This window comes from Hesperophylax consimilis, chromosome 21 (assembly GCF_061612785.1).
Source record: "Hesperophylax consimilis isolate HC1 chromosome 21, BYU_Hcon_1.0, whole genome shotgun sequence".
Lineage (NCBI taxonomy): Eukaryota > Metazoa > Arthropoda > Insecta > Trichoptera > Limnephilidae > Hesperophylax > Hesperophylax consimilis.
Window position 1 is genome coordinate 11,129,249 of NC_142856.1, and position 25,228 is coordinate 11,154,476.

The 25,228-nt window shown below is 34.2% G+C and overlaps 1 protein-coding gene across 1 annotated transcript; it reads right to left on the reverse strand.

The window, feature by feature from the left end:
* Window positions 1-8,668: 8,668 nt before the first annotated feature.
* LOC149413614 (uncharacterized) lies at window positions 8,669-24,475 on the reverse strand. The gene is made up of 6 exons (XM_089644762.1): window positions 24,188-24,475; window positions 17,357-17,483; window positions 14,098-14,145; window positions 11,098-11,309; window positions 10,624-10,719; window positions 8,669-10,141 (listed from the first exon to the last, which is right to left on the reverse strand). The coding sequence occupies exons 1-6, from the start codon at window positions 24,353-24,355 to the stop codon at window positions 9,941-9,943; spliced, it is 852 nt and encodes a 283-aa protein (XP_089500888.1). The 5' UTR covers window positions 24,356-24,475; the 3' UTR covers window positions 8,669-9,940.
* Between the last annotated feature and the right edge of the window lie 753 nt (window positions 24,476-25,228).

Consider the following 25,228-nt stretch of genomic DNA (forward strand, 5'->3'; position numbering starts at 1 on the left):
TTATAGAGATTTGTTTTTGGGGTATTATGCCGTGCTGTTCTACCTTCTTCTTTAGCCAACGTTTCGGACAGCATTGCAGTGTCCATTATCAGGGCAGATGTGTAATCAAGAAGGAGGTAGTGCAACATGACATAATACCCCATAAACAAATCACTATAATATTTATTATCCCATACAAACAATTCAACTTTTTAACCTGAAAACTACCTTACAACATTTGAATTTAAAAAAAAATTATTAAGGTGATATTTTAAATTGAGCCGCTATCAATAACAACCCTTACGTAGATGGCGATAAGGTTTAAATTCCCGCTTAACACCATCCGCCTCTTTTGATTTATGCAAGAAAAAAACATGGCCAAAAAGTGCCTTTTATTTTATTTTGTGGATGTTCAGGCATAAATATTTAATTTTTTTTCGATCATTTTATAAATAACTTAATTTGCCACATTTTACAATAAAATCATAACCAAAAATGGGTTCGTAAGTAGGAGATTTTGTACTTTAAAGCAGTTTTCATAGGCCTTTACATTTTTTTTTTCTGGGCTTATAAAAAGACTTATCTAAAAAATACTCGATTATTTCAAAGGCCAAGATGTATTCTACTCGCAGTATTTCTAGGCGACCAAATTTTCAAACCAAAAACACATGATTTTGCAATTTTGTATGGCATCGCCTTAATAGTTTTTTTTTGTACTATCATGAATCCCCCCAGGTTAGTGCACTTTACTCCGGGACACCCTGTATATTAATATGAATGATCTTTTTTTTTACATAGTGGTCACCACATCCCAACTATATAATACTGTCTGAAATCAAAGCCTACTTTGTAATACAACTCCATAATCTGAAGTTGAAATTAATACTTTTGGTACATTTATAATTTTTTTTTTGGAAAAAAATGTACACATTACATTACAAAAAAATTTGTTTTCACTTTCGCACAAATCATTACAAAAAAAGAAGGATTTACACATCTGCAGTGCCATAAATGCAAGAATTTAGTACCCATTCTACAGGTTTATATTCTTCTACACAATATACAAGAAGATTAAAAAATGGGAGACTTGTATCACATTGTTTAACCCTTTGTACTCCAAATTATTTTTTATATACAGGGTGTATCGGCAAGTACCCGACAAACTTTAACCAGTTATTCCTCAGCACATTTGGAGTAAAAAATGTTATGGGCGCATTGCTGTCCGGTAACATTTTTTTTCCATTAAAAAGAAAAAATAAATAAAAAAAATCCACACTCCGTCACTGTCATTTGCATTGAATCTCGTGTTCAACAGCTGTTATTAGCAAGTGTGTCAAAAAGTGTTCTCGCTCTTTCGTACACACTAAATAATAATAGTTAAAAATGAGACGAATGGTGCCGTGCCATTTCGTTGTGATTGTAAAAGCGCGCCAACGTGAAAATATGAATAATAAATTTTTTATTAAAAAAAAATGTTACCGGACAGCAAAGTGCCCATAACATTTTTTACTCCAAATGTGCTAAGGAATAGCTGGTTAAAGTTTGTCGAGTACGTGCCGATACACCCTGTATATACCAGCTACTCCAAACTACCTAATGTAAAAATTTTAGGAAAAATTACAATATTTCTAGAAAATTAGAAAAATTGGGACCTTTTCTTAAAATATGAAGTTTTCCAATGAGCCTGGTCTCTGATGGAGCGAGAATATTTATTGCCCAGTAAAAAATATTCAAATAAAATGAATGCGTAGTTATTGTTAGGTATGAAAAAGACAGCAAAAAGCACAACCAATCGTAAGTGGGTACTGTATACAACTGAATAGAATCATGTGTATAGCTGTAAAAGGAAACTTTTATTTTTTAAACAATTATTTGTTTCCTATGTCGCGTGGCAGCGACAACGGGGTACAAAGGGTTTAACATGTGCATATTAATAGTTAGTTATATTCATATAGAGTTATCGGACAGCAATGCCTTTCTAGCCATTCAAGTAGGAGCGGCGTAAAAGGTAGAATTACCCCTCCCGCCGGAAGTGTATTCAGATAGAGAGCTGCATTTCCTGGTTGCTTGTGGGATCTTTGCAAACATATATCAATATATCCTTATCAACAAGAGGTTCCTGCACAGACATAGGAATTAATAGACGAGAAGATAATGGCGAGGGGTAAAATCAACTGTTGAAGAACGAAGGGAGTGAAGCTGACTGTGATTCGTCAATAAATCAATCTGACAGTAAATAGGCATCTCGCATTATAATATCACCATTTACTTCTTAAAAGTAAAATCTGCTTTTGAATGAATAGACATTTTTACATGGGAGCGCAAATTACTCGCCACGTTATGAACTAATTTGCGAAGTCCAAATTCGGCAAAAAAATTCGGTTCTATTTTCAGAGTCGAATATTTCGTTTAAGTATTTAGTTAAGACACTTTTATAAATGTTCATAATTTACTTCCCAGCAACCAACCAGCTTTGTGTTTCGCGTCCAGACGTTTCTCGATGTGATAGTAACAACTGATTCATATTATACGATGTGAATATGCTTAAAATAAAGTAAAATAATGCTTATATATGGAATGTAATACGACAATTGTGTTTATTCTCTTTTTCACATCTATTTTTACAAGTTTTCATAGTACAAGTCAACATTTTGCCGTGTTATTTCGTAAAATGAACCGATGATGCCTCGACCATAGTTCGCACAAGAATGATGACGTCACGTTTTCAAATTTCACTTGAGGCCATACGCAAGCACAGCCGGCTCCAATGGAACCGGTATGGGGAGTGGGGATAATACGCTTTTAATCACTTAGGGCAGGTCTACTAATATTCATATGTCTATGGGTTCCTGTAAAATTAATATACACGTGTATTAATTCTACAGGAACATATTTTATATATATATATAACCTGAAATCAAAGGATTTGTAAGTCAATACTTAAATACCTACCTACAATTATAAACCATAAATATTTTTTAAATTTTAAACTAGCTGTACCCCACCATGCGTTGCCATGGCTCAGTCTGTCTGCAGATAGAGATACATTAGCGCGAGTTGCTTTTACGTCCAATAGATAGCGGTGTTTAAAAAAATATATGATATTTTTACCTGTCACAGGTGACATCTATATAATATAAGTATAAAAAAACACATGCGCATTCAAATACAAAGTTGTGTCAAAATTACAAAGCAATCTGTGAAGAACTTTCCGAGATTCAAGATTTTGAACAAACAAACTTTTACATTTTTATTTATATGGAAAATAAGGAAATATACAATAAATTCTTTTTTAAAACTATCTTCCAGCTTGTTGGTACCATAATACTGATTATTCTGATTAGATAGTTCGTAGTAGGAACCATGATCATGCAAACTCTGGCGTAGTAAAAATATAGTATCCAATAAGGCCACCATCTTGAACAGGAAAGTAACAAACAAATTTTCAGTCAAAAAATAAATAAATTAGTCAATTCTTTCAAAGAATCAAGAACCTTGGGAATACTGTTTAGTTTCCGACTAACGTCATGGCGCACCGGAAAACAAGCTCGGTGTTTTCGTTACTGACATCATTATGTTGACAAGCACACTTGTCTGTCAATAGAAAAAAATGTGAAATGTACGGGGAAACAACAGGAATGCTGGCAAATTCAATGTCAAAACCACAAGCAGGAAGTCCGTCTTACATAAGCATTTGTGGTTGCTTTAAACTAGAACATTCCCAATAAGCAATGCATAGGTATTGCAGCCAGAGTTGTCATGAACACAATATTAACAAAGATACATTGCTTGTATACAGCATGTTTAAAATTTATTTTACGAATGCAGAAGAGAATTTTACAGCGAAATTAAACTATAAATATTATCTTCGGTTGTGCCTGTCTGTAACTGTGGCCAATGAACTGTAGAAAATTTGGCTTGAAATTGGAGTTTCATTTTCAAAATTGGATGTGTTTGTTTGGAGAATTCAATAAAGAATATATCTATAATATTATATTTTTAACAGAAAATTGCTGAGAACTTAGACTATCCCATTTAAATGAGACACGAAGTGAAAAAATAGTTTCCATTTTTTTACCTCTGATTAGTCCAATTTGACCTCCAATGCTCTAACGCCGAATGACCGGAAACTACCCCACGCACTGCTACATGATTGATAATAATGGAAAATATTTCGACGATGTATTAGTACACAATAGCGCCTTTTTGACTCTTCCGTGAGTAATATGATGACAAGATCACACTGTGAAAGTTTTTGAATAAAATTTTTTAAATATTAAAATTATATATCGCGCCTAAACAAAAAAGAAAAAAAGAAAAACTAAAAACCAGCTACTTTAGGGTTAGATATATTAGGTAGAGAAATTATTGTAGCCGGGTCTAAGCTATGATGTATTTAAAAAAATACTATATTTGAACAGGTACTCACATTAAGTAGTAACATTCTAAGCACGGTTGGGTTTGTCTGATGATGGATTCTTTATCTCATCGAATCTTATTAACTTCTTAAGTTTAAATTCGTGGAAGGCATCGATAATACGCAATCCTAAAGTATCAACTTCAGGACCGTACCGTACTGAAGATTTTCAGTTTACATGATCTGGTGACCCTGCTGAGTTTGCGATATGTCCAAAACGTCCGATCCTTGGATTTTCTCATCCAGGTACTTTAGAACTTGCCGCCCAAAGTGAGGTGTATCGCCATCTTGCTGAAACCACATATTCATGCATGTCATTGTGAAATACTTTAAAAACTAATGAATCATCATAATTAGATAAATTATTTTTCCTAGTAGGTGTACCTACATATTTCCGACACTTAACTGATATTTATTTAGGCACAGTTGTTTTGCAGAAATTCACGTGTGATAAAGTCATCAAATAGCCGTTCAGAGCCAATTTGTTTTTTTTGCAGTTTAAAGGTTTGTGGCGTATCCCTGAGTTAATAGAATGTATGAGATCTTCTGTTCGTATATAGCTTTGAAATATGCGCCGACCTACAAAGCCAGGTAGATTCTAGACTCTACCAGATGTAAGTGTACCTTATATAAAGCGGCTATGTTGAGGTACCAAATCAGTCTTTAACTCTTTGCACGCGGCCGTATCAACTGTTGTTACGGCAAAAAGTCTATACTCACACGCGGCTGTATCAACAGTTGATACGGAAACTTTGACGGCTGATATTCCAGCGCTCTTACATCATAAATGTATTTCTTGCTCACTTGGACATTCGTAGAACTATCACGATGCTGACATCTACAAGAATTTCTCAAAAATAAAATTGTATTTCATAAAAAAAGATCGATAATCAAGTGCGCCTCTTTGCGCCTTTTAGTCCTTTAGTTTACATTTTTGTCAACGGATGGCGTTAGTACTAGCATGACATTCACAACTTTTCATAACTAAAAATGATAAGTGAACATGGTGTCCCACTTGTATCTATCAACGCAGTGCCCTAAGTACAAACACGCCGAGAGTGGTTTATTTATGACGCCGAGTGAATGGCGGGACCACATTCAAAAGATACGGTACGTCTTTGTGTGAAATTTTATGTTTTTGTTTTTATATACATCTAAGAGTGTTGACACACGAGGATTTGTTTTCATATTGTGGAGAATAATCTGTTCTGTCTATATAGTCCAATAAATCATGCCAGAATGCTATAATTTGACATTTAATTGCGTGCATAGGTATTTGAAAATATGTACCGCATACGGGTATAGATAAAACGGAGCAAATTAACGCGTTCAAAAGGTTAATACTCAGTAAAACATCCAGCTGCAACTGACAAAGGTTGGCCTTTCTACCGTCTGCGCCCCGCTTCCGCATCAGCCAACTAGGTCCACCGCACCGCCGGCTCTTTCCTCACTGTAGCACCCGGAAGACTCATGGTCTTAGTCACTATACAACATCTATAGTCACCAATAAGTCTGGTCTCCACCAACACGCTGTCGAGTCACAAACTTCATTGCCACAACCACTCCACCACTGTCTATCTCCGACACTACAGTGTTGACCATCGGCCTGGGAATTTTGTCACCGATAATGTCCCCCAAATGCGTTGAGCATCATCCTCGAGTCCATCGCATCAACTTCACTGACATTCAATTAACACTGCAATACCTACAACCTCTTTTGTTTACGTATCTCGCCTTACCAACCCCCAAAGGTTCCCTTCAATTGCTGTTTCTAAGGACGGGTTGTTTCGTGGAATTTTAACAATTCATCAAATTTCAGCATTCATTCGGGTTCTGTGAAAGTCCTATCCAAATTCTATTATTATATCACTATAAGCTAGTTGCTTGACAGAACTGAAACAGTAACAGAACTTGAAAAATCTTTCTCAGAAGTTGAAAATTAACTTTGAATTTGGAAGAATTGTTGATTCTCCGAAACAACCCGTCCTAAGTCCGTTTCAGCTTTTGAACAAATCGTGATCAGCAGAAGAGGAAAACTACCACGTTGTTAAGCTTATCAGCTTATTACAATTTGATAAAAAGCCGAAACGCACCTAGAATCGGCATTTAACAGGGACCTTTCAAAACCTTGTAAAAAAAAACATAATGGCGCTGAATGGCCATTTGATGACAATGTTACATTTGAATTTTTGCTAAACAACACGGTCTTAATGTCTCCTTGGAAACAGTGTACAATACAGCTATGAATGAAGAATGCTTGGGGCAAGTGGATGGGTTTGTGAATTCGGGAAGTATCCTGGAGGAATAATATTTCCTACAAGGAAAATATGTTTAGGAGAGATGGAAAGGTTGATGGATATTTAAAAAAGAGTAAAAGAAGGAAATTCCATTAATGGAGAACTGAATGTGGTTGGCACCAATAAAACAATGTCCAAAGAAGTGAATGGAACAGGCAGACGAAAGGTGAAAGTATACTGATGCTGTAGAATGAAATCCCCGAGGCATACATGTGGAAAAACTCTGTATGATTGTGTGAGAAACACATGAAATAAGATTTGCAATGAATGCAAGGCTAATGTAAGCGTAATGTATAAGATTAAGAAAGGGACATTTATATGGTTTGGGTATGTAGAGCGGATGAATGAAAAAAGGAGTGTAAGGAGAATATAAATTCGACAGAAGTGAATGGTAGAAGTCGGTGACGCCTGAGGAAGACATGGCACGATCAAGTTAATCAAATACTTGAGCCGGGTCATGATAAGAGTCAGAATAACAGCAGGGTACTTTTAAATATGAGATGTATGAATGTGAATTAAGCAAGGAGCGTGTGACGAAAGAAAGTTGTGTGGCGGTCTATCCTCTCTGCTTACCCCTCTAGGGACACGGCGTGATGGTCAGCTAGTTAATTAACCTAAAAAATGATTAAAAATGCATTTTCGTGCAATTCATAAAGTTGACCTAACAAAGAGCAATACAAAAATAGATATCTAACTACTTACACTAAACTACACCTATAATTTAAATTGATGAATTAAATATTTTTGGAACATTTTTTTCAAACTACACGCATTAAAGGACAATAAAATGATACTTTCCACAATATAACTATAAACAAAAAATGAAAACTCACCCACGGAGAATGTTGTTGACCCGGATCAGATGTTCGCCACGAACCAAGTTGTTATCCTCGTTACTCAGGTATAAATTGGAAAATAAATGCATTTAAAACTATGTATAGAGTACAACCACTCAATCGACAGAATTATAAACCTAGTTAAAATTACGGCGGGCTCAAGTTATAGTGGTTTAATTGAAATAAAAGTTTATATCACGTCACGGCCCACCGGCCGCTAGAAATTCCGATAGGCATTTTTCAAACGTCAGATCAGATGTCATTGCCCGAGAAAAAGTGGCGCGAAATTTTTCAGACCGTGGCACTAGACAGCATCAGCTGTAGTGTTGTGATGGGCTTATTTTCGAAGTAGGAACTTTTCCCCTTTTTGAGAATGCGGGTATTATTTGTTTATATTTTATTGTTTTCTTAATACAAGTAACGTTATTTTGTTATTATAGAAATGCAGCACCTACTATTTGGAATTTTGTCGTATTTACTTGAATAATATGTCCGACTAAAATTTTATTAAAACGCAAATAATTTAAATATGAATCACGGGGTGCGAGGGTAGATACTTCAAAATGTAAAAAGAATCCAATAAAAACACCTCATTAATAGTTTTTTTTTTTAATTTCAGTGAAAGTTCATAAATATATTGAACATCAAGATTTATTTAGGAGATCTTGAGTTCCATTTAAAATGGGATATTATTTATGACACAAGGGATGATCATTATGGAGATTACATCAGTTCTACAGTTGAAAGGTGAAGTGGACATTCGTGGACTATGTGCTCTAAATCAATATTAATAATAATTTCGCTATTCCGGAACGTGGGGAGATTAGTACAATCCGTAAAAATCCCTCAACATCTTCAGTTTTAAGCTCTATGTGGGTAAGCGAGGACGTCTCATAATATTAAAAAAGGACCTGAATTTGTAAGAAATGCTCTTTTTAATACTCACCCCTTGAGAAAGAGATATACTGTGTCCTCAGTCTCCTCACTGTCTTGTACATTATGACCGTCCTTACAAAGATTTAAGAAAAAAATCTGCCATACGAACTATAGATTTAAATAATAACAAACGCATTTTATGTCATCTAATCGAAAATTATCGACTGATACCTTTATTGTCAAAACATATTTCATTTCACAACATAAACAAATAATACAGATCCAAAAATACAAACTTAACCCTATGTAATCCCTACATAATACACACAAATAGATAGTAGCAATAGGTTACAATTTTACCTTACAGTAGAATAATAAATATAATAGAAGATAATGAAGTGCCTCTGCAGAAGGTAAATATTGCCAGTAGATTTACCCTTAAAAATATCAAATCAAATATCCATATGATTATGAGTTCCCTCTTCCCTCTAGTGATGAGAGAACCCTTGAAATCCTTAACCACCACTCTAAATCGTTAATACTCCCCCTAAGGGCATCATCGCGTTTTTGGAAGGTGTTACCCTCTACTATTATATGGGATAGTACTTACCCTCAAAACCTCTTACAGGGCAAAATTAAATAGGCATTTTTTATTCCTGCTTTCACGCGCCTTAATTCCCCACCTTTTCTAGACCCACGCTTTGCTACTTGAAGATAATAAAATATATTTGTTATAATAATAAAAAAAAATACTGAAAGAAATTGCCAAGAGGTAATAAGAACCCACCAGAACCCACCTACACATTTGAAAATTGTATGTTTATGTAGCAAATTGAATTTATTAATTATTGTATTTTAGAACTGATCTAAGAAGTATTTATAGCACGCACATCAAGAATTCATCTGGTAGGAATATAAATTGCTATTTCCTGGCCAATATTGGCAAGTTGGCGGCGTGGCAAATCTATAATGGCGGTCCTGCACCGATTTTGGGGGCCTTGCACTAAGTTTGGGGGCCCTTTTTGAAAGCCAAAAACATACAGGAAAACAGCAAAAATACGAAAGCCCCGCATGCCCATATGGTAAAGATGGAACTGGGTGGGTACCAAGAGACAGAGCAGATGAACAAAATGCAAGAGTCCATTATTGACATTTAAAACAGGCGTTTTTAGGGTTATGTTTGCAATTTGCAATAGGTACCTACCTGACTTATGCGATTTGTATTTCATCATGATATGATAGCTTGAACTGAAGGCACTAGGTAATTACTCACATGTTATGAGTAGGAAAATAATTACACTATCTAGCATAGGTACTCAATATACAATGCGAGTTCCTATAACATAATATATACATTATCAATGCAAAATAAGGAAACAGTCTATTAAAGGCATTCCGATAATAATTCAGTTGTAATCTCTTCCCCATTTTCATAAACATCAAATCATAAGTCAGAAAGTGAGGTTATAACAGATCTATCAGCGGCAGGACCATACACCATAACAGGGGAACGATACAGTAAGGAGTTAGGATTATCATCTCCTTTTACAGCGGCAAGACTCCAGATCAAAGTAGGCTCCCGTGGAGCACTCGCTGGGCTCGGAGCCGCACTCGCAGCGGCATTCGGTGGGGTTCCAGTAACGCCCGTTCATGATGCAGTCCAATTCGTCGGTGCGCGCGTTCAGGCATTCGCACGTGCAGCCTGCCGTGTTGTAGACCTGGTTCTCCCGGCAATCCTGGAAACAATCGTAACAATCTCAAAAACAGGCCATTCGACGGATTCTTACGTCAAGTTGACGGGGGGGAGTGACGAATTCGGCTTGTGAATTTGAGCGGTGCAAAGTTGACTTTGGGCGCCCCTCGATTAGGGTTGGCAAATCACAAGATCCATTTTGCTGCGTACTCGATTCGGCGCCTCCACGTTTGGCTGATTCGAGTTCCGAGTTCCGACATTGCTATCAAACATCACCTTCATTTAATCACTTTCGGCATCACGTCTCTTGCCGCATGGTCGTGTATACGATTCTTTTCCTTGCCTCGCCTGTGGAATTATGGCTTTTGTGTTTTCACGCTTGAGGGGGCCTTGTCCCAAGAAAAGGAACCTTCAAAATGTCAAGTGAGACATATGACCAAATAAAATGAGTGAGACAACTGGAGAAAACATGAAGTTAAGTTAATCATAAATCATAACCAATGTAATATACTGTTAGAAACTCACGGTTGCTTTCTTGGCGCAGTCGCATTTGCATTGAATGTGCTCTTCAAGAGTAACATTCACGAATTTTTTGTATTGCCGGCCGGAAATCTCGTAAACCTGAAAAAATCTATAAAATCAATACATACAGAGATGGACAGGAGTTTGGTAATCTGCAATCAGTTTGTAAAGTAGTTGGAAATAAATGAAGGAAGAAGATAACATGTAATTGATGAAAAAATCCTCAAAAAGGTGTCTGTCAATCGCAGTCGGAGGTTAAATGCAGCGAGTTAGGTTTGATTGGGTTAGCCAGTCTTTTGAAATTTTATTGTGGAAACAATTAAATGTAACCAAGTACGTATTAGTTTACACACGTAAAATGTGATATAAACTAACTCAATGAATAACAATAAAAAAGACAACGACGGTAACAACGACGAAGACAACGACAGTGACAGTGGTGATGGTGACGAGGGTAAAAATGATGATCATGCATACCCCCAGAGTTTTCATCTTGATCTGCGTGGGTTGGCAGGTGAGCAGGTGGTGGTAGCAGCAACCCCCGCAGCGGGGTACACGCGTGCAGGAGGGCAAGAGGGTCGCGCCGGGGTCAGTGGTCGAGGTCTGCAGCGACACCACGGTGGGGTCGGGCACGCAGCCAGCGGGCTTGGCAATCACCACGGACCCTTTCTGTGACTGCTTTACCGCCCCTGTGTCATAAGCGTATTAATAATATCTGTACCGAAAAAAATACTCATTTGCATCTTGGTTACACTTGGGTACCTATACAAAGTTGGTAATAAAAAAACGTACTTGTGGGAACTATAGATCATAAATTATACCAATAGTGTTATTACACAGTCCCATTACAATGCCTAGGAGTCTACTGGTTTTGACAAGGTGCGTTCAAATTTTACTCGCGCCAGGCACCGTTTGGCTCAGGACCGGTCCTGTGTATAGATACAGATCATCTACTTTTTGGTTGAACCACTCTAAACAAAGGGATATGATTTGAGATTTTCACGGCCAAATGCATTATAGTGATTTTTTTGGGGTATTATGCCGTGTTGCGCCACTTGCTTCTTTAGCCAACGTTTCAGGCAGCATTACAGCATTATACTTCTGCTATGATGATGGACATGAAATGCTGTCCGAAACGTTGGCTAGAGAAGGAAGTAGTGCAACACCCCAAAAATAAATCTCTAGAATATTCTAAACCAGGCTTTCTCAAAGTGCGCGATAACGCCCCCTTATGGGCGTTGGAGGCGTTTAGGGGGCAGTAGAAGGCTCAAATAAAATTAGGGGAGTTAAGGAAATCTAGAGGAGAGACGGCAGACAAATTCTACCTATAAAAATCCCGACGGAATCTAGCTGAATTATATAATAACAGTTTGTTTTGCTTCCTAATAACAAAACTGGGTATTTTACTGGCCACTATGTGTTGGTTAGTTTTTAAATTAAGTAAAACACTTATACTGGAATTATATATTTTCTACCCCCGTCATTGTTTCCTCAAAGTTTGTATGGAAAACTGTATCGGACTTTCCACCCTCAGTTCGTATCGCGTTTGCGGCAATCAAGTTCTTGTTAAATAACGCGATTGTTACAACCCTGCATGAATTGACACGATTATCTTACTTGTTCTAACTTGCTCAGTATGAATTCGGTTACTCACGTGAGGTAAAAAGCGGTCGCAGGTTTATCATGTTCCTGTCGGTGCTTATTTTTTTTTTAAATTGCCAGCAACCCGGGCGTTTATTAAAATAACATTATCATATACAAACAAGCAAGTAACCCGCCTCACTAGAAGATTCCTGTTCTGAGGCGGGTACATATATATATATATATATATGCTTACATACATACGTACGCATATATTTATATATCCGTATGGTTCCATGATAACTCAACACAGTGACAATTCAACACACTTTTAAAAAGTGATATAAAGTCATTAGAAACGATGGATTTTTTTAACCTAACCTAACTTAACCTAACCTAACCTACATAACCCAGTTAATAAAGTTTTCATCACTTTCCATGACTTTATATAACTTTTTGAAGATGTGATGAATTATCATTGTGATGATTTATCCGGTTACCATCCGTATATACCTATTAATCAATATATACACATTCATTCATACACATACATACATTTCCAATCTATATATCTATCCTATCCAAGGAATAAGGCATGTTTAAAAATTATATTTACAATAACTGTTTTTAAGATGCGCATGTAATATGGGAAGCACTAGCTTTTTTTTAAATCTCTAAGTGGGCGGTGGTCGAAATAAGTTTGAGAACCTGTGCTCTAAACAAACATTATTTTTCAATCAAACCATATATAGAAATCCCGTCTTTCGACATTTCAAAATACTAATTTGAATAGTTTAAAAAGATAGATTCGCCTTCCCATTCCTTATTCCTTTGAAAAGATAGCAAAGTAAATCACTGTAAAATGAAAGCAATGAACATCAAAAAACGTGTTGGTCAAAGCACAGAGCCGGAGTGAGGAAATAACAAAATTATGTATAAAATCACACCAACACTCCACGAATTTGCACGGAACTTTTTGATTTTATTCAGATATTTTTCTTTTACATCGAACATTTATTATATTATTTATCGAATAGAGTCATTAATTACATTCAATTGATTGCGGGGGAAGCCTCCAAGATGACCGCCCCATGTACCAGTTTAGCATAATTGTATGTTTTAAATGAGATTAAATGAAAGAGCTCAAATAAAAATATTTTTTTAAAGCAAATTTGTTTCCCGAAACGGCATAAAAATCAAAATGAAATCACAAACAATTGAATCCAGTGTTATGCCGTGTTGCGCTAACTCCTTCTTTAGCCAACGTTTCGGACAGCATTGCAGTGTCCATCATCAAGGCAGATGTGTTATTTGAGGTTGTGGTGAAATGTGAGCTTATGTATATCATAACCTCATACTTAAGCTCACATTTCACCACAACCTCAAATAACACATCTGCCCTGATAATGGACACTGCAATGCTGTCCGAAACGTTGGCTAAAGAAGGAGTTAGCGCAACACGGCATAACACTCCAAAAACAAATAACATAAATACTTTTGGCCGTGAAAATCTTAAATCATATTTGAATTGAATCCAGGTTCGTTCTTGTCATAGAATAAAGAAAAACAAAAAAGTGCCTTTTCGTTATCCAAATATAAGCCTAATCGAGACCCATAATTCCACACAAAACTGTATTTCACCATGATTACGAAATTCAAATGTTGGATATGAAATTTCATGGAAGTGTAAGAGAGGCAGATCGCGTGCTAAATGGTCTACAACCAAAACGTACTAAGTCAGCGACACATTTGTTTCCATTCAAATTTGTATAGAAGGCACTAATAGTTTTCTTCTTCATTCTATGGTTCTTGTGATATTTCATAAAAGTGTTGTTTTCTCTAAGCTAAGTTAATTGTTTGTTATAAACTAATTTTGAAAAATGTAGAGGTACTTACCGTATTTTTTTATGGTTAGATCACCTCCAAATCTTGATGAAAGTCCATCTATTAAAAAAAACAATAGTCAAAGATTAACATATCCAAGTAAATCAAATTATCATATAATTAAGTGAATTAGTGACGTTTTATTGTTCCATAAGTTACGTGTTTTAGCGATTAAATTAGTCTGTGTATTTTTCCTGTAGGTATTATTTGTAGGTCTTGCAATAAATGCACGGTGATATTTAAGGATCTTAGAAATGCAATCACACGTTACAAACTAATTGAAAGTATTCTGAAAACAAACAACAAAGAAAAAAACTGTGCAGAAGGTAAAATTTATCTGACTAACCACTCACAATTTTTGAATAAAATTGACTTAATTATGCGATCAACAAACATCGGATTCCGGTATTCCACAAGGCACTGTCCTTGGATCATCATTAAATATTTATAACAGTTTTTTGAAGTGAATATATTGTTCATCGAGTGATTGTTAGTTTATGTGATGTATTTTAAACGTATAAAGTAAGCGTTAAACTTCTCGATTATAACGTAATTTTTAAAAAATACGGCTCTAAGGTTTTGAACTTAACCAAATCATGTCATTTTTCAGTTGATTATAAGTTAGAGTTCTACTCAAGGCTCACAAGATAAAATCGTTTTGTGTTTATTTGAAACTATCAAGTCATCTTTTTTAATACAGCAGATATGTTTGTTTGAATCTTCCTTCTTCCATTACTAACCGGCGAGCAAGATGGGTCCTTCCGACTACTATGGGCCTTTTAGTACAGATATTTAAAATCGTCATGTAATTGTTTCACCGTAAAATATAACTTAGATTTCAAAGTGTTTTTATTGAAGAGACCCGTAAACTTAATAATAAGAAACGGTGCAATAATGAATACTAGAATACATATATATTTCCACATTCTGAATACGTAAAGAATATTATCTATAAAGTAATAGATTACCCATTGGGGAGTAAGATCTAATACCTAACTTTCATTAAGTACATATTTTATTTATTTTTATTTTTTATTGTTTAACTTATAACATTGTTACATTTTACATAAAATTAGATGATCATAGGTAATAGTGAAAAACATAAGTTATTGAATTTCTACTCCAATGAAGAGTGCTAGCTCTTGAGCTTGGCGTAGGAGTTATTTGACAATTATTTCATGTTTATATCACTAATTAACATAAATACGATACAATAAATATAAACTTAAAAGAGGATTGTGACGTTAATTTTGGTCGTAACATGAATTGAAGTTATAACATTTGATAGGTGATATTAATTTTTTTAAAGATAAATTTGACCTTCTTTTTGAATAAAATAAAATCTGGTATTTTTTTCACTTCTTCGGGAAGACTATTAAAATATCTTATGCCTTTGTAAATGTAATTATTGTGCATTTGTTGTGTTGAAAATAGAGGAATTTGGATGTTAAAATTATGCCTTAAGGATGAGTTAAATTTAAGTTTTTTTATTACAGTTTCTTTATATATTTGTAATATTGCATCTTTTTTATAGAGGTCTTCAATTGTTGGTACTTCGAAAATTTTGAACAGTGATGCTGAAGAGAATGTTGGTTTTTTTTTCAAAATTACTTTTATAATTAGTTTTTGTACCACTTTTACAGAGCTTAAAATTTTTTCATATGCACCTCCCCACCCAATGATTCCATACTGAAGTAATGATTGGACTAGTGCGTAATAGACTTTTTTCAGGTTGTTTAGCTTGAGAACATTTCTTAATCTAATGAATATATAGATACATTTTCTAATGCGCTTGACAAGTTCACATATGTGTCTGTTCCATTTCATATGTTGGTCTACAATTACACCGAGGTACTTTACTTCAGTTGTTTGGTTTAGTATGGTACATGATTTATTACAAACATCTTTGTTACATTTTTTGTTGTGTATTATTATATGAATGTTGGGGTAAGTTTTGAATTTATTTATTGTGAATGGTATATAAACTGTTTTTTTGCGTTAATTGTAAGTAGGTTTGTATCGAACCAGTTTTTTAGGATTTGGATGTCATTATTTGCATTTTCATTTACAATTTTCCAGTCATTACCCTTAATTATGATAATTGTATCATCTGCGTAAGATATAACTGTTCCACTGAGGTTTTGTTTAAAAATGTCGTTTACGTACATGATGAAAAGTAATGGACCCAAAACAGTACCTTGTGGTATCCCAAAATCACTTGTGAGTGGTAGACTAGATGCGTGATTAATTTTTACTACTTGTGTTCTTTGGTGAAGATAACTTTTTAGCCAACTTAATGCTGTGTCATTAAAACCCACGATCTTTAATTTTTGTATTAGTTTGACATGAGATATGCTGTCGAAGGCTTTTTGGAGATCAACAAAAATACCAACACATTTTAAAGATTTGTCTAAAGCGTCTTGTATGGTACTAGATAATTTAGCAATGGCGTCTTTTGTGCTTTTGTTTTCCATGAATCCAAACTGGTTTTCGTGAATTATATTATTAATCTTTATGAACTGAGTTATTCTTTTTTTGGCAATTTTTTCAAATATTTTTGCAATGTTTGATAGTAAAGAAATAGGGCGGTAATTGGTTGGTTCTTCCGGATTGCCGGTTTTAAATATTGGTATAATTACAGATTGTTTGTACATGGATGGAAAAACTCCGCTTTGAAAACTTGTATTGATTATATGAGTTAATGGTTTTGATACTTGTGATTTTATACATTTCAGTGTTTGTATTGTGACCCCATCAAAACCAGGGGCAGAACCTCCTTTCATACCTGAAATAATTTGTTCAATTTCTTCTGGTGTTGTCGGTTGAAATAATTCAAATTTATGCTCATTATTTACTGTAGTATTTGGGTCATTTGGGGTAAGGCCTTGTTGGATTTTTTTAGCGAGGTTTTTTCCTACATTAGCAAAAAAATTGTTAAATACATTTGCGGCTTCTAGAGGTTTATCTTTACAGCAGATTTTTGAATCATTATGGTTTACACTGTTGATTGTTTTATTTTTTAAATGTTTTTTATCGACAATTTCATTTATGATGGACCAAATCCTTTTACTGTCATTTCCAGATAATTCAAGTTTTTGTTTGTAGTAGTCATCCTTTGTGTTTTTTATTAGATATGTAAGTTTTTTTTTATAAGCTTTGAAATGTTTTTGTAATGTTATATTTTCCGGTTGTTTTGTATATTGTTTGTAGAGTGTTTCAAAGATAAAATTCATGAAAGCAGATAAAATAGCAAGGTTACGGGTTAACTCACCCCTCGGTAAAATGAGGTCTTCACGGTTTTCGGAGCGGAAGAGTTCCTTGTTTTCCACAAAGTTCTCCATGAAGGTATCCAGATCCTCCAGATCCTCGTTGAACCTTCGAGCCAGCTCCAGAGGTAGCTGTTGACAAGGTCATGTTATGATGGTAAATTTCCATGCAAGAGAAACATAGTGCAATTGATTGGCAGTCTTTGAAAGCAAAACACTAATACAACTTTGGATCTGCTCTAAATGAATAGAGAATCATACACAATTAAAATGAACCATGAATTCGAAAATCTATTAGAGCATGAGACCATCTTAAGACGCTGTAGGTTCCAAAGTCTGCGATGGGTTGGACATGTTAAAATAATGCTAGATAATAGGTTTCCAAAATTGGTGATTGGGTTAAGTTGTGAGGCTGAAGGTAGCACTGGTAGCAGGAAGGGGTATTGAGATCTGGTCAACAAATACGGCTAAAGCCATTTCAAACAACGTTTCAATTCAGTTTTTTTGTCTTTAACCAGGGCGACACTGAGAGCATCTTCCGCTGTGGAACGTGCCACAAATATTTTTTTTTTTTTTTTTTTTTTGTAATTATTTTTTATTTTTAATAATATGTTTACATGGTGCTATGTTTCATTTTACATCTTGTATTTTTTTACTACTCTTCCATTGAAAGCATTTGCTTGTGTATGGAAGGGGAGTGTACAAAAATGTTGTTGTTAGTTGGTACTTAAATAATTCTTTTTACATAAATGTATGTTTGCTGTAGTATTTTTTTTGATAGTAGTGAAGGATAATATATTAATTTATTAAATTTAAAAAAGAAAGGAAGTTATGGAAAACTAAGGATATTTGTGAGATTAATTAAGTGACAGTAGTTTTTTTTTCAGAATATTTTTAAAATGTCTCTTGACAGAGAGCAGTATTCGGGTTTTATCATTAATGCTTCTGATTTCTTCTGGTAGACGATTGAAAAAAGTTCTTCCCTGGTAAGTATAATGATGTTGTGCAAAAGACGTATTTAGTTTTGGGCATAGAAAAACATGTCTAAGTCGCGTTCTGTTTTCATTTAAAAATTGATATTTATCTTTTTCTTTTATAATTTGGATTAATGAGTTTTTAATATAAAGGTCTTTAAATGTAGGTACTTGAAATTCTTCAAACAGGCGTTCTGTTGGGTAGTCAAAGGATTTTTTTAATATAATTTTAATAATTGTTCTTTGTATAATTTCAATTGGAAGAAGGTTACATTTATACGCGGATCCCCAACTAATAATAGCGTATTGTAAAGTGGATTGAACTAAGGCATAGTAAATTAAATATAGATTTTTTATCGACAGAAAGTTTCTAATTCTTAAAAATATATATATTAATTTTCTAATTTTGTTTACTACTTGACATATTTGTTCCTTCCATTTCAGATTTTTATCAATAATTACTCCTAGGTATTTAATTTTATTTGTTGTTTTTAGTACTGTACAGTTTGATTTGCAATAGTTTTGGCTGTGAATTTTAGTATTATTATGTATGACAATGTTAAAATTTTTAGGAGTATCATTTGTATGGATTGCAAATGGAATTACAAATGTCTTTTCTTTATTAAGTGACAGTAAATTAGTGTCGAAAAAATTCTTGAGCGTGTTGATGTCTTCTGTGGCCTTTAATTCTACATTTTCCCAATTCGTATCACTTATTATTAATACTGTATCATCGGCGTATGACGTAATTTGACCATGTAAGGGTTGAAAAAAAATATCGTTTACATATATAGTAAATAGAATTGGTCCAAGCACTGTACCTTGGGGGATTCCAAAGCTTGTAATCTCTTGATCACTATTAACACGATTGATTTTTACTACTTGAGGACGGTTTTTTAAGTAGTCGGTGATCCATTTAATTGCGTTGCCTTTTATGCCAATATTATTCAATTTTTTTAATAACATCTCATGGGATATGCTATCGAATGCCTTTCTAAGGTCAATAAATATACCCGCACATTTTTTACCTTTATCTAATGATTCGTAAATGTATGAAGTTACGTTAGCAATAGCATCTTGTGTGCTGAGTGATTTTATAAAGCCAAACTGGTTTTTGTGTAATATTTTATTATTATCTAGAAAATTTACCAATTGTTTTTTTACTATTTTTTCAAAGATCTTTCCTATATTAGAAATTAGACATATTGGGCGATAATTCGTTGCTTGATGTGGATCTCCAGATTTGTAAATAGGTGAGATTATTGTGGTTTTGTAGTTCATTGGAAAAATTCCATTTGTTAAACTTAAGTTTATTAAATGAGTGATAGGTTTTATTAAGTGAGGTTTCATAGTTTTTAACATGTGTGTCGTAATAGAATCAAAACCGGGGGACGAACCTCCTTTCATATTTTCTATTATTTTCGAGATTTCACATTCTGTTGTTGTTTCAAACATTGAAAGTATATTACGTTTCTGTATATTTTTATTTTTATGGTTTTCTTGGTTTGAAGGCTTATGAATATTTTTCGCAAGATTTTTCCCAACATTTGCAAAGAAGGAATTAAATATGTTTGCACATTGTTTAGGCTGTATATTGGCATCTATAATTTTTTTATCGTGTTCAATGTACTTAATGTTTTCTGTTTTTTTTGTATTTTCTATGGCGAAATTAACAGTTTTCCACATTTGTTTATGGTTATTTTCTGAAGATAATATTTTATTTTTAAAATACTCTTCTTTACTTTTTTTAATATAAGATGTTAATTTATTTTTATATTTTTTATAGAAAATATATGCTTTTTCATCTCGGGGATTTTTTAAAGTTATTTTGTAAAGTTTTTCTTTATTTCTGATAGATATAATAAGTCCTTTGGTAATCCAAGGTTTTAAACATCTTAATTTTGATTTTATGTATGTTGTTATCTCAGTTGTCGAATTTTTAATGTGTTGTGACATAATATTTTCGAAGTTAGTCGAACAAATTTCAGTATCATCACTGTTTAAAACATTATTCCAATCTTCCTTTTTTAATTTTTCAGAGAGAATAGTCATATCTATTGTTGATTTTTTGGTTATTAAATTATGTTTTTTATGTTTAATATTATTATTATACAGAAGTAAGCATGAGTGATGATCAGTTATGTTAGTTTTCCAAACAATTGATTTTATTTTGTGAAGATCTTTAATGTTTACATTTGTCCAAATGTGGTCTAAACAAGATGGAGTATGTTCTTTTATTTCCCTAGTATTTTTATTTATGCAAGATATAAAATTTTGTTCAGTCATACAATTGATGTATTCATTTTTGTTATTATTTTCTATTTTTTCATTAATATTAACGTTAAAATCTCCTACGACAAAACAAAGTTTATTTTTTAATTTTAATAATATGTATTTGAGGTCATTAATAAATGTAATAATACTCGAGCCATGCGTTCTATAGATAGCTATTAGATGGTATATGGATTTGCCGAGTTTGAAATGTACTTCGATGCAGTTTACTAAGTGTATTGGATGTTCTATTATGTTAACAATACTAAATTTATTGCTTGCAAATATTATTATTCCCGAATTTTTATTGATGTCTACTTTGGTAGAAATATAGTTGTACTCAGGTAAGTGATAAGGCGGTGACTCAGCGTTCGTAAATGTTTCGGATAACACTATAAAGTCCGGTTTTTTAATTAAATTATTTATTTTTAGAATTAATTCATCTAAATTTTTTTGAATTGAACGGATGTTTATGTGCATAATAATTATATCATTGATGTTTTTAGAAATAATTTTGTTACACGAATCGGTACATATACATTCATATTCTTGAATTTTAATATTTAAATCTAATTCGTTACTTAAGAAATCATCCATTTAATGCATTTTCGGTTGTATTTTACAAAATTATTTAAAAGATTTTTATTCAATGTCGTAGTTAATTCTTTCTTTGGCTAATTTAAGCATGTAAGATCGGAACTTACATGTTTCGCTGTTTGTTCGGTGGTCTACTTCATTCATTTTACTGTTCAAGGAGTTTATTTCTTTCTTCTTGTTAGCTGAGTTGCAGTTAGCGCATTTGGGTGGCAGTTCCAGGGATTTACACTCGGAGATGGGATGATCTTCTGAACAGTGCTTGCATGTTGGTTTATTCATTCTATTGTAGCATTTTTGTGCTGTGTGTCCAAATCTTTGACAGTGGAAACATTGGGTAAGAGGATTGCAGTCTTCTACATAGATTCTCATGAATCCTAGATGAATTTTTTTATTATTAATAAGATGTAGTCTCATTTCGGGATTTGTTTGTAGTATTAAGTTTTTGCTGTTAGTTTTTTTGTTTGTAATGATGGCCTTAACTTGTAATATTTCTTTATCTTGGTATTTTTCACATATCATTTTGATGTCGTTGTTTTGTTCAATGATGTCTTCTAAGAATTCTTTTTCGGTATAGTCTTTGTCAAGACCTTTGAATATTACGCATGGATCCGTTTTCAGAAGTACCTCCGCTATTATGGTTTTGTCGACTTCATTTATCTTATCTTTTAATTTTTTTGCGTCTTCTTTTTCTGGGCATGTTATTATAAGGTTTTTTTTTGTTTTTTTAATTTCGCATACTCGAATTCCCAACTGCGATATTTTAATCTTTTGTATTTTCTCTTTTATTTTTTCAGTGTCTTCTTCTTTTAAGCTTTTAATTATTATAGGAAATCGTTTTTCTTGCGTTTGTGATATTAAGTTTTTTACTGCAGATTAGAAAAAGGGTATTTTTGTGCTTGGTTTTTTTCTTGAATATCACACTTTTCTTGTAATTTAGCTAATTCTATTGCCATGTGTGATATCATTTCCATGATGTTATTTATTTCTTTCATCATTTTTGATTTGGTTTCTTTGGTAAGTTTATTTTCTTCGATGATTGTATGTAAGTCACTTATGTTTTGTTTCGCCTTTGTTATGAAGGCATGCGGATCAACCGCTTCCTCCTCTCTATATTATAATATGCCTAGTATATTATTTTAAACAAATAAATTAATGAAAATTTACTCGCGCACGGAGGGATTAAAACCATCGTCCTCCTGATTCGTAGTCGAAAGCCGTATCCCTCGACCACAAAGGCCGAATATATTATTATTTTTATGAATACCTACTCTTATCATATTAACTAGCTGTACCCCGCCACGCGTTACTGTTGCTAGGTCTGCCTAGGCAGATAAAGAAACAATCCCGCGTATTTCTTTTACGTCCATCAGATGGCGACGTTTTAAAAAAGAACATGTTTGTCCAAGAGATGGCGCTGTTTTTCAAAAAGCATGGTTTTACCCATCTATATAATAGGTATATAAAAACACACGCCTATTCGAATGCGAAGTTGTGTCAAAATTTCAAAGCAATCGGTGAAGAAATTTCGAGGATTTATGACTCTGAACAAACGAACATTTACATTTTTATTTATATATATGTATATAGATAGATGAATACTCTAGACCAGTGGATCCAACCCCGTGCCCGCGGAACGATTCGTATGTTCCCGCCACTATTTGACAGTGAAATAATCTTTTCATAAACATTAATTAAAAATGTGAATAATTTTTATTTATTTGTTAGAGTTTTAATTTTTTTGAGTACCTAGGTTTATTAAATACGTTCGTATGTTTGCGATATTGTATGTATGAGTGGTTCCTTTGCTGACAGTACTTGTCGCAACCTGTCTAGCGGCGAGCCAGACTGCACTCTTCACACTAGCCTGGAACGGAGAGTTCTATTTGCACATCACTCCTTGTACACGCAGAAAACCCGAAGTGAACGAACGCCACGAACTGAGCCGAAGAACGCCGAAGGCGCCAAAACACATGGCTCATGACTCTGCCAGCTCTGTCTGTCAGTGAAAGCAATAAGCATGGCCCCGACACCCAAACTGACAGGAGTCACGGGCTCGAACCGGACAGATGGGTTCGGCGATCATCGGCTCACTTCGGGTTTTCATCGTGTACAAGGAGTGATGTGCAAATGGCATTCCCCGCCTGGAACCGCGTTGTTGTCATTTTGATTGCGATTGCTGCCCCGAGTTTGCCGATTAAAAATAGGTGGTGCCCGCCACCCTACCGATATTTTAGAATGTGCTCTAGAGTACAAAAAGGTTGGGAACCCCTGCTCTAGACATATGGAAGAGCAGTATTAAAATATTACATGCCAAAACCTGAATGTTTAACCTATCTTAATATACAATACCTATCTTAATAACTACATAAGTATGTAGGTATCAAGGTACTTACCTTAAAATTTTATAGCTTTATAGTCCTTCCAGGTATTAAGGTATGACGTATTTTAAGAATTCTGTCTTATAGTATTATTAGCTTCAACTTTATACAAGTTTTACAAAACTTTTATGAGTCGTATGTGTGCTAAAACCACGTATGGATCATGCGAGAAATGTGGAGATCGGCAAAAAGTGCAAGGCTGATGTAAGCGTAATGAGTAAGATCAAGAAAGGGACGCTTAGATGGTTTGGGCATGTAAAGCGAATGACGGAAGAAAGGAGTGTAAGGAGAATATATGTTGCAAATGTGAATGGTAGCAGAAGTCGGGGACGCCCGAGGAAGATATGGCGCGACCAAGTTAATCAGATACTCGAGTCGGGCCATGTCAAGAGTCAGAATAATAGAAGAGTATGTATGAGTGTGAATGAGGGAAGGAGTGTGTGCCAAGACCGAGTTGTTAGGCGGTCCGTCCTCTCTGCCTACCCCTGCGGGGAAACGGCCTGATGGTTAGTGAGTTGGTTAGTTAGTTAGTCAACATTTTGCAGCACCATTTTTAGAAATTTCCCGCACGTGTCTTGCTTGTCTTGCACAATTCAAATCAGTACAATGGTCTTACCTGATTTTCTGCTTCCATTGACTTCATCTGGTGGTCGGGGAAGATCACGGAATCAGGGTCTGGATTCCTCATATTGTTTATCCTGGCTCTTTGGGCTTTCCTTGGGCCATTCCCAACTGCTGCCACCAAGGGCAGAACCATCATCAGTATCATGCAGATCTTCGACATCTTGTGGATTTGTAATTTATACAAACACAGATATTTTTACACCAGCGATGTCTTGGAGATTCTAGGAAATAATTTAAAATGCTTTTAATGGACATATTTTCTTAGAACTCATCGATAAACATAACCACATGTTATTTTAGTATAATACAGGTTTAAATTTTTTTATGTGAAACTGTACAAGATTCCCAACTTCTCCCAACCGTATGAAGCCAGTGAGACTATGGCATCCACAATTTGGGTATGTTGTGAGGCTGAAGGTAGCGGGGAGGGGAAGGAGATGGGAAAGAGGAAGGTGGGGAAGTAGCTGTGTGTGTCACGCACAGAGAGAAATTTTGGAAAGTTATACATAGATGCGAAAATTATTAAAATTTCGTTAGTGTCTCAAAAGGTCAATATGGGAATTAATATTCGAAATTCTGCTAGCAATTTTATTGAGAGTTCATAATATAAATATATTTTTGTACAATTTGCAAATTGGTGGTTTTTTCAAATATTTAATGGAAATTTCTAAACGAAAACCGGTATCCAACGTAACGGAATTGTGTGAGAGTTGCAATTTTAAAAGAGCACGTTGTTTTTTTCTATGCTTTATTAGGGCTCTGGTTAGAAAATTTTCCTTATCTTATGAACTTAAACTATTCGGGGCTCGGTTGTTATAACAATATATTTTGATATATATTCCAAAATATCACTCTAACTGCGGGATGTCATTCTATATAAGTAAAAAAAAATAGATTTTTCGAAAGCATTTTAAGGTACCTTTCAGGTGAAAATTTTCATTATTTGTTAGAAATCTTATTCAATGGAAAAATATTTTTGTATTCAAGCATTTCTCTTTGCTAGAATACATATGTATTTAAGTATTAGACTTAC